We start from the raw sequence: 11,246 nt of genomic DNA, 5'->3' as shown, positions 1-11,246 counted from the left end.
TGGGAAGGAGCGGCAGGAGATGCCACGGCCGACTTGCTCACTGGCTCTCTGCCTGTCAAGCAAGCAAATGCCAGCAGTGATGAGAAAGAGGATGAGGAGCAATAGCAGCTGGTGGCAGTGGTGGTGAGAAGGAAGACTTACTGTGGAGGGGGCCCCCTGAAGGTGCATTGCCCAAGGGCACTCAAAAACCTGGAGCCGGCACTGCACTAGTGAGTAAGCCCCACTGATCACAGTGGGACATCTCCTAGTAAACTTGCAACAGGAACGTACTGTTTAAAGGCATGCTCACACGCTCAGCTGGTCCAAAACAGAGCAGCGAGATTGTTATTGGGGACTGGCCAACATGATCGTATTATACTTCTCCTTCTGCACTGGCTGCCAGTTCATGTCTGGTCCTGATTCAAAGTGCTGGTACTAACATTCAAAGCCCTAAACAGCTTGGGGCCAGGTTACCTGAAGGATCGTCTTCCCAGATATACCTGCCCGAACCCTAAGATCATCTCCAGAGGCCCTCCTCTGGGCACCCCCACCAAATGAGGTGAGGCAGAAGGCTACTAAGGATGCAGATGCAGAACGCCCTCCCCAGGGAAGCTTGCCTGATGCCTACATTGTGGTCTTTTTGGCACTGGGTGAAGAGCTTTTTATTTTCCCAGCTGTTTCAGTTCTTCAGTTTGGCTTTAAATGTGTGTTGTCGTGTTTTTAGATCTTTCCATACTACTGGTTTTTATTGTTTTTTTTCTGTTTTAAACTTTTAAAGATTTTATATTATGTTTTATCATGTCGTATTTGGGGTTTTTAATTTTTGTCAACTCTAGAGAGCTTTGGCTATTGGAAGGCATAGAAAAGTAATAAGCAAACAAACAAACAAACAGTAGTGGAATCCACCATTTTGTGAATACAGAAGCGATTTTAAAAATTACCTCAATGGAATTGCAGCAGAGCCAAAAGACAAACAGAGGGTGAGAGGGGGGGAAAAATATATGGCAGAAATGGCTTCTCACTTTGCCTGCCGACTTCATCATTATAACCCATGAAAGTATTGTCCCCTCTAAAACATTAAGCATGTTGCTGTGGTGAGCACAAGCAACACCCCCACTAAAAAAGATTCATATCTGCACCACAGAAAGCTCTGAATAAATCAAAGACATCTCAAATGTCATTTTTCCAGGCAGATTGGGAGGTGGAGGGAGGTGGGAAATCTCACATTGCCTAGGAGCAAGCAAGCTTAAATAGCTTCTTTAAAGCAAAACCAGGCTCTTGTTCTGTGGTTTTGGTTATCACATAACACTGATACACTTGCAAGGAATTTCACCTTGGAATACCTGTATCCAAAAGGTTAGTACAAAGTGCATGAGCAGTTAAGCAATGGAAGCGCTGCTGTGATACACTACCCCATCCACCCACCCTTCCCTGCCCTAATTTCTGAAAAAATACACTGTACTGAATAAATGATATGGGGCAGTGACATGCCATAGAAATGGACGGTGCCTTTTTGGCTGTTGTTTGCTCCTGGCTGCTGGAGTAAGTGGCTTCATCCATGTCAGAATCTCCTCGGTCAGAATACTCGACTGTCTCCACCATCCCAGGCTTTTTCGCCTTTGCCAGGTTCGCCTCCGACGAGGATCCATTTCTCTCATTGCATTTGGGAAGGACAAGCTGGGCATCATTGCAATGCTGGAATTCTTGCTGGGCCCTGTTGTTGATATGGTTGCCAAAGCCACCATGTGTCTGACTCTGACACAGGCTGGCGCTCTCGGTCCTGGAATCTTGGGAGCTCAAGCTTCCATCCCGCTTGCTCGAGCAAAGGCCAGATAAGCTCCCAGAGGTGGGCCTCTGGTGGCTTAGCGGCCTGTTGTGTTCCTCTGAAGACGACTCTGCCTCATTCTCCAGCATCAGTGAAGGCCTTAAATACCCCTTAGTGCCACTGAGGGGATTGGATGACACTATGGACAAATGAAAATACCCAACAAGAAACATTACTGAATCACCATCAAACAAACTGGGCCAGTTTGGATGTACTTATCTCAGTTTAAGGTTTTCCTAGGTGCTGCGATTCGATAACTTTTGTTTTTATTAACCATAGCTTCCTGTTTTGTCTGAACCAGGAAACTGTGGTTACAAGAATGGAACAAGCCACGATCCTAAGTCATGCCTTGAAGATGGTTTAAGATCCTGGTTTGTTCTGATCCTGGATGAGAGAAAGGAAGAGGCAGTATGAAGATGGAGCATGTGGACAAAAAGCTTATTATGCCTGAACCAAGTCACTATTTCATCTCACATTTTAGGCTCCCCTCTTCAAAACTGCAATCATGAAAGGCAGCGGCACTGAGAGTTATGGATGTGACAAGAAACATGAGGTACAGCTCTACCTAAGAACAGCTGGTAAGAGGATTTCAGGACTAACAACAGCACCCAGATTATAGAACTCCGTCTCCCCTGCAGACCCAAAGGGCCCCTTCCTTAACGGCCTTTCAGCATGTTATTAAAAACATCTTTGTTTCATCAGGCCTTTAGTCTGGATTGAGTTTTGGTTTCCCCGCTGTGACGTCTTTTAGTGCTTCTAGGTCTAGGTCTTTGTTTTCACTTTTTATTGGTTATTGTATTTGGGATTTTATTGTCTGTTTTTAATTACTGTAAGCTGCCTTGGGGTGGTCCCATCCAGGCCGAGAGATGGGGTACAAATATTTAGACAGGTAACAGGGCTGGTCAAATACATTTTGCTGCCTGAGGAAAAGGACAAGAGGTCCCACTCCATGTACAGAAGCTACTGGACTGGGAGTTGAATCTTCAACACTTTCAACGTATCCCAGATAGTCGTCTAGTTTAGGGGGCCCAGCTTCGGGCCATGTCATATACAGAACTCTATCCTCCAACGGAAAGGAATGGCTGGGGGGCCTCAGGAGGAATACCCTGGAGACTGGCATCATGGGGCCACAGCATCTGCTTTCTGAGGCTGTTGCCGCACTCTGTCTAATGATAGGGCCAGCCCTGACAGATGGATAAACAAGTAAGATCTGATTTAATGAACTGTATCTGCTTGGAATAAGTTGGCCATTCTACACACACACCCAATGACTTGCACCCTTTCCCCAATGCCCCCCCCCCCCCGCTTTTGTCCTCAGAAGCCTGGATTTTGCCTAAGCTTGTTTCATCAGTTGGTAAATTATGTTAGCTGGGTGTTAACTGGAAAGCCCGAGTATTGTAGAAAGACTGGATAAGGGGCCAAACTCTCTGCCAATTCCTGCTAAAACCTGATCTATCACAAGACCTTAAAGTGGACATGAGAGTTATTTTCTAATAATAAAAACAGTAACTGCTTTGAGCTGTTATGTACAGAATTGTGCACAAGCAAAGAAAAATCTTCTCTCCCATTATTAAGCTATTAGCTGAACAGGAAAAATGGCGGAATATATCAACTATTTATGCTAGAGAAAGTTTTTTTAAAAAACCCAATAATGAGAATAATTGGAGGAATACCTTTGCTGGGCCCCTCTTTAGGCTGCGAGATTACAAGTGTCACATCGTCTGGAGCCTGCTCAATTATGTCTAGTGCTGTGTGATGGCTGACTCCTTCCAAGCTCACGCTGTTCACTGATATCAGGCGGTCTCCTATGCAGACAGATTGATTCCGAGGTAAAACAAACTGGTACATATGTTTCCAAGGTTTATAGAAGAGCGGTGGAGCAGTTTACCAAGCAATGTTGATGTGCAAATTCCATTCCCTGCATTGTGGAAGTCGAGCCAGCGTGGTGTAGTGGTCAGAGTGCCGGACCGAAACCAGGGAGATCCCTGGTTCAAATCCCCACTCAGCCACAATGCTCACTGGGTGACCTCGGGCCAGTCACTATCTCTCAGCCTACCCCACCTCACAGGGTTGTTGTGGGGGTATAACCATGTGTACTGTCCAGAGATCCTTCAAGGAAAGATGGGTTAAAAATAAGAACAAAACAAATGGGGTACGTATTTAGCATCTTCTGTGGCTGGGTGAGACTGCTCATTTGATCAGGGAAACAACGCTGGGGGGAAAATGGGTGTTTAACCCTTTCATCTTATGACATTTCCTCAAGCTCCTATTAGCCCTTTGCGGGGTGAGGGGAAGATATGGTGTGGTGAGTAGTGGCAAGAGTGTTGGACTAGGAGATGGGAGATCCGGGTCCTAGTCCCCACTCGGCCATGGAAGCTCACTGGGTGACTTTGGGCCAGTCACACACTCTCAGCCCAACCCACCTCACAGGGTTGTCGTTGTGAGGATAAAATGGAGAGGAGGAGGATAACGTAAGCCGCCTTGGGTTCCTTGCAAGAGGAAAAAAGGCGGGGTATAAATGCAATCAATAAATCAATAAATAATAAGATATGTACAAACAGAGTGGGAATAAGGGCAGTATCCAATGGTGTCATTCCACAAACTCAAATAGTGCTAGTGGAGCTCTTCCAAATCTTTCTGTTGTGCAGGTGGTTGCCCATTACACTGGTGCAACTGATTGTGTAAGCAAGTTGTGCAATGGGCTGTGCAAGTGGAATGCACAAGTGGTTGCACAAAACTTTGCACAACAGATTATACAAGAGTTATGCGCAATGGGTTGCACAAGCATAATGCACAACTGCTTGCACAACCGCACCTGCGCAAACATAACTTTAGTTGGAGTCTCCTCTTGCGCATAGTTCAGAACCTAGCTTCTGCTAGCGCAATGCCATCTGCACTACCAGAATGATACAGTTGGATACTGCCCAAAAGGTTACAACACTCGCCCCTCCAATGCTTTCTTAATCAAATCAGACCCCGATCCCTTCCATGGCTGCTCTGAAGTAGGAAAAAACACAGGAGATCTGTGATTGAAGGCCTCTCTACATCACATTATTTTAACCCTGATAAAACTGCACTGAAACTCTATTTTCCCAAGATGAGTAGCTGAGCTGTTAAAAAAAATATAATAAAAAAGGCAGCCATAAACTGCAGATAGTATCCAAGAGAGGTCCCTTACATAAAAATAGTAACGGCCTGATAGGGCCTTGTTCATAGCATTTCATTTTCCAAAACAAATTAGCAAGTGAAGTGTGTATTCCCGTCACTCTAAACATAGTGTCAATGGCAACATTTAATGTTTGAATATTAAACATTCAGTGGCTTTTGGCCATTATGTTATTTTTTTTTTCATGGACCGAAGGCATGGAATATTTAATGCTGACAGATAATTCAGTTTCTAGTTCCTTTTTCTTTCACTGAACACAATAATCCCAAGAGTTACCTGGTTTTAATGACCCCTGCAGATCAGCTGGTCCTCCAGGAGTTACCGAATGAATAAAAATTCCAAGATCAAGTTTTCCAGTCTTCTCCCCACCTGTGATCTGAAACCCTGTTAGAAGCAGCTCTTTAGTATCTTTAAAACATTCATGGCAATACTTTGTGAGCCACCCATGCTTTGCTGAGAAATTCCTTTTGCAAAACACTATCCTCAAAGATCTTAGAGCAGCCTTTCCCAACCTGGTGCCCTCCAGATGTTTTGGACTTCAAACTCCCAACAGCCCCAGCCAGCATGGCCAAAGGTCAGGAATGCTGAAAGTTGTCGTCTCAAACATTCGGAGGATACTAGGTTGGGGAAGGTTGTCTTTGAGCTATACATGGATTATAGTCAAATTACCCCAGTGGGGACACCCCAGGTAGCAATATAACTACCGGTTTTGACAGCTTCAGTTGAAGGTGTGTAGTCAGGGTATTGGTCTCTAAAATGGGAGACCTGGATTCTAGTTCCACCAGCTCCAGGTTGCTGGATTTTTCCCATATCACCTTTTCATGCAACACAGATAACTTTTGGGACCTACTGTGACAAGATATACGCTTTTAGGTTTTAAGCTTTCATATTTTGTATTATTTGATAATGCACTATTTTTGTGAACCTTCCAGAGAGCTTCAGCTATTGAGTGGTATAGAAATGAAATAAAAAAAAATAAAAAAAAATAGTGATGTCTGCAATCTATCATCATCATCATCGTCATCATCATTACCACCACCACCGCCGCCTTATTTGCTAAAAAGCCATCAAGGTGGTGTACAGGCTTAGAGGGCTTCTAAAAAAGAATCTGGGCTGGTTTGGATGACACTTGAAAGATCAGTTCCACCTCTACATGTGGCACCAGTGTGCTGTCCTGGCATTTGCTAGCCCCATGTGGACAGCAGAAGTAGGGCTGGACTGGATCTTTCAAATATTTCCTGAACCAGCCCTTACACACATCCATTGAGAATAGTATCTTTTTCAGCACCTACTGGCCATGATAGCTAAATGGAATCCCTGACAACAGTATACCACTGAGTACTTTCTGCTGGGTCAAGCAGGTGTTGTCTGTCACCGTCATGCCTTGCTTATGAACCCCTGGAGAATTTTGGTGGCCACTGTTGGAACAGGCCATCGAGCTAGAGCAGCCTTCTGCAACCTGGGTCCTTCCAGATGTTTTAGGTTACAACTCCCATCGCACTAGCTAGCATGCCAGGGCTGCTGGAGGCTCTAGTCCAAAGTATCTGCTGGGACCAAGGTGGGGAAGACTGAATGATGAATGAATGAAGCCAAAAGAACAGGAGCTCACTTTGAAAGACAGGAGGGAAGGGATTAGACAGGCAGGGAGCTGTCCTGTAGGAAGTCAGACCATTAGCCTATCTAGCTCAGGACTGTCAACGCTGAGTGGCAGCGGCTCTCCCATGTTTCAGGCAGGAGTTTTCCCAGCCTTACCTGGAGATGCTGTGGACTGAACCTGGGAACTTTTGCATGCAAACTATGTGCTCTACCACTGACCTATGTGCCTTTTCTCATGTTAAGGTTGTTAGGTAGGTCACAAGGCCACGCACACTAAATAACAGCTCCACACCAAGGGGTAAGTCTGCTTCAGTTTCTGATCCTGGGGCAATCATGACTTAAACTTTTTCCAGATGCACCCCTCTACCCAATCTCCACCTAACCATATCACATGCACCATTTTTGTTTGTTTCTGCATTTATACACAACTTTCAATGTAATCTACGTACCTAAGCCATACTTTTCATCTTTTTTCAATGTCACCAAGTTGATCTCCCTTTCTGGCAATGACACTGCATTCTGCTTTGTTTGTAGAACGTCTGTGGGCCAAAAAGATAAAAAATAAACATTGACACTGACACAGTGGGATGTATCTAGTTCTTGGAACATGATAGAACAGGACTCAAACCCTTTTCAAGCCAAGCTTCATTTAAACTCACTGTATAATTGAAAGCGACTCTTCCGTCAACACAAAAGGCACTAATGATAGGCTTCAAAGCTACTTCAACATTTTGCGAAAGGAAGAACATTGATCGAATTATATTACTAGGATGTGTAATCTGAAGAACACTTATGATATATATTGATTCAAATCCAACACAAAGCACACAGGTTGGCTTAGTTCACTGAATGAACTAAGTCTGTTTTAAATATGTGCACCATCAATGCCTTTGCAGGATCTTTCACCATCATATATTCCTTACATAGGACATCTGATATCTCCTTCATGTGGTGGAAGAGTGATCCACTCCCACATCTACCATGTAGGCGATTGATTGGCGCTAATTCAAAAGGTGTGCAAATAGGATCTCTCATATGATTGGACATTTGGGTGAATTAGAGATGGATGAATCTGTCAGTTTCAGTTTCTCTCAGTTTCTCATTTTTCCAGTTTTAAATTTGGTTTGTTCTGAACTTTTTATATTTTAAAAAAGTCCACATGAAAATTTCTACACATTTTTGTCCACATTTCTCCTAATTCATGCATTTTTGAATGCAATTTTGCCCAATATACACATTTTTGGCAAGAAAGTTTCCTAATATAATGCATTTTTAAAAGTCTTATTTTCACTAATATACACATTTTTGGAAGCACTTTCCCCTAATATAAGCATTTTTGCACAAATTGTTTGATAGAACGCCATTGCAAAATTCATAGAAATGTGAATGTTGAAGGATAATTGAGTTTCAGTTTATATATTGTTTCCAAGGTGCAAAACCAAACATATTTCTCACCCACCCTAGTGTGAAGTCTCCTGCTCACATTGCCTGCATGGTGGAGGGGAGGCATGTCCTTCCTCCACTGCACAGATGTCCCAGGTAAACGTATAATAAACGTATTTATTTTATCTCACCCCTCCTCAAAGAATAAATAAACATATTTATTTTTATCCCACCCATCCTCAAAGAAACTAACGGCAGCATACATGGTCACCCTGGTCTCATTTTCTCCTCACAACAGCCCTGTGGGGTATGTTGGGCATGACTTGCCCAAGGCCACTGAATGAGCTTCACGGCAGAGTGGGAATTTGAACTGTGGCATTTCTGGTCCTAGTCCGGCACTCTATGCAGTACACTACACAGGTTCTACAATCAGACTAGAAACATCTGAACCAGAACTGTAAGGTAGATCATTGTCTCCATATTTATAGATGGGAAACAAGAACTGAAAGATAGACAGTGAAGAAATGCCCTGTATATAACTGTTGTTGTTATGCAATGTTTACTTTGTGTGGCATCTGAGGCTACAGTGTATCTAGGTAGGACTGAGGCCTCATTTCGTTACTGTCAAAGGCCTGTGTAGTAGTTGCTTAGTGATGTTCTGAAGAGTGGTGAGGGGGAGACAATCGCTTTGAATATTCTTAGATGGGGCCTGGATTAGATAAATTCAGTTCTGATTGGCTGGGGATTCTAGCTAGGTAGAAAAGAACAGTTGGGAAATGACTGTTAAGGAGACAGTTGACAGTTGGGAGTTAGTGTGTGGTGAATGAGGGAGGTCTGCTGGTTGGTGTGTGGTGTTTTAGAAGGACTAGGAGGAAGCTGAGGGGAAATTGAATAGCTAAAGCCTGGGTGTTAAGCTATTCCTTCTCTGTGGGATAACCATATGTGGCTGGTGAAGATCAGGTGTAGGGAGCAGGTGGCTGCGTTATGCCAGGAGGCTGTCCTAAGATTTTGCCAGAAGGTTATACAAGCAGATAGTAAAACCCAGATAAACTGTCCAAGCAGCCAGCAGTACAACAGGAAGAGCTTTGGTGTCAGAGGAAGATTGTACCCTAGAGCTGGACCTGGTTCTGAGTGTATTTGGCTGAGGTGGAGATTTAGGAAATTTGGCCTGAAGTAAAAGAAGTCATTAAGAGGCTTGTAGCAGCAACAGTGTCTCTTGAGTCCTTAAGAACTGTCACTAAGCAGTCTTTTGAAAACCCCAAAGTAAATATTGAGTTTACTTATGTACAAAATATCCCTTTAATAAATTAGTTTTTAAAGTTCATCTTGTCTCTAGTGTTGGTTCCCATGTCATGCCTACGCCTCATACCGGCTACTTGGAGGTTTTAAAGTATTCTAACAGCGGTGGCAGCAGAAAATGGTCAGCTGGTGGAACTTGGAGTTACAGTGGCAGAGAGTTCTTTAGGCCCAGAAAAATAAGTATTTGCTATAAATAAGAAACCACATAGGTGGGATTGCCCAGTGAAGGAGCAGTTTCCCCAGTGAAGGAGCAGTTTAGGTGGCGGTAGTGCTGGGGAGAGGAAATCCCCTATATAGATGGTAGCCCAAAGCATGTCAACAGAAGAGCTGAAGGTCACCTGAACACAATGGTACCAGTCTCAAGTTCAGAAATTGAAGCTCTGGACCATACTGGTTTTCATAGCACTCAGCACCCTTGGCTCCAGGTCAAAGGAGCATGTGGTTGTCTGTACAGCCTAGATCTACAGAGCTGTGAACAGATCTACCAAATTGCATTTTTAAGAAAAAGTAAATAAACAGTTTTTGTATACAAGGAGTGATATTTCCAAACCATAGGGTAAAGTGACCTGCTTCGGGATTGCATTTGAAACCAAGGAGAAGGAAGACTGTATCTCAACTTTTCACCCAGGAGCTTAGGGTGGTGCACAAGGGGCTTCCTCAGAAAAACCCTCTGTAGTAAGGTTAGGCTCAGGGATGGTGATGAGCTCAACATGGCCCTCCATGCTCCATGGCAGATTGAAACCAGCTCCCCCAGTAAATGTCCGGCAGTCTCTCCACCACACCACATTGGCTTTACTTTGTCAGCAACTTCTCCTGAATTTTCCCTTTGGTGCTGAAGCACCAAGCTGCGATATGTTCTAATGCAGCTGCTCCCTTGAGTTGACTGATAATACTGAGGGCAAATGGACCTGGACTGATCCTTTTCTTGGCCTTTTTGCTTCTTCAGGGTGCCTCCTTTAACAACTTTAAAGAGTAATGTGAGGTCATACGGACTGCCAATTTCTCCTTTTTCATTTGATCTTGCTCCCTCTTTCTTCCTAGGACAAGAGATGATGTCTTCGTATTTTCCTTTCCCTGCTGTTATGCTTAGGAAGGCTCAATAGATACTCTATTTAGCAAAACTCCTCATGACAACATTTGAGAAATCCTTATCTAAATTGCTGTACTATTAAAACAGCCTTCCCAAACCTGGCATCCTCCAGACGTGTTGGACTACAACTCCCATCACCCCCCAGCAATTGCAGTCCCACACATCTCGAGGGCACCAGGCTGGGGGAGGCTGCTCTTAAGGAGGCTGCAACTGTTATTATCGCATTGATGCTTCGTATTTAAATAGCGCTTTACCTAAGAGCTCAGCATGTTTCCCATCAGGGCCAATCCAAGACCTTTTGCTGCCTGAGGCAAAGGACAAGATTCCCCATTCCACATATGGAAGCCAGCTGGATTGACAGCTTAAGTTTACTTCTACAATGGTAATGGGATAGCATTCTCCACCACAGCTAAGGCAGCAGGCAAGTTTAGGGGACCCAAAGGTTGTGTGGCATACAAAGCTCTGTCCTCCAATGCCCCCCACCCCCAGCATCTGCCACCTGATGCCATTACCTCACTCTGCCTGATAGAGCCAGCCCTACCCCATCCACCCATCGATCCATCATCTTCTCAGTAACCCTTACAACAAGCCTATAAAGCTGACCAGGATTATTATTCCCACAATACAGACAGAATGAAAGAGGAGTTGAGAGTGACAAATGGCCAAACTGCATGCAATGCCAGAGATGCACTAACACATTTCCATATCTTTGTATATAACAGCAGTCAAGAGAGGTGGGGTGTGTGATCCAGATTGTGAGTGCACTGCAGGGAGGAGGAAGCTAACCTTTCACCCCACACTGTTTTGCTGATGAAAACCCTTCTTCAGCTGCTATTTAGCCTGGTAGGAAAACATATGCACGCATTTTTTTTCCTACTGGGGCAATACCTTTTGTAGAGAGGGGGCAT

At 44.2% G+C, this 11,246-nt stretch overlaps 1 protein-coding gene across 1 annotated transcript in view; it reads right to left on the bottom strand.

The window, feature by feature from the left end:
- The window catches only part of PTPN13 (protein tyrosine phosphatase non-receptor type 13), a 215,123-nt gene that overhangs the window by 58,054 nt on the left and 145,823 nt on the right, over positions 1-11,246 (bottom strand). The window contains exons 20-23 of the mRNA XM_084855555.1: positions 7,016-7,105; positions 5,247-5,354; positions 3,478-3,609; positions 1,471-1,943 (exon numbers count right to left, since the gene is read on the bottom strand). Coding sequence (XP_084711681.1) covers positions 1,471-1,943; positions 3,478-3,609; positions 5,247-5,354; positions 7,016-7,105 — 803 coding nt within the window. The remainder of the gene's footprint in view (positions 1-1,470; positions 1,944-3,477; positions 3,610-5,246; positions 5,355-7,015; positions 7,106-11,246) is intronic.

Source organism: Heloderma suspectum, chromosome 5 (genome assembly GCF_057233095.1).
Source record: "Heloderma suspectum isolate Gila_16-S chromosome 5, 16-S_ref, whole genome shotgun sequence".
In the NCBI taxonomy this organism is placed as follows: Eukaryota; Metazoa; Chordata; class Lepidosauria; order Squamata; family Helodermatidae; genus Heloderma; species Heloderma suspectum.
This window is presented reverse-complemented; position numbering and strand designations above follow the sequence as displayed.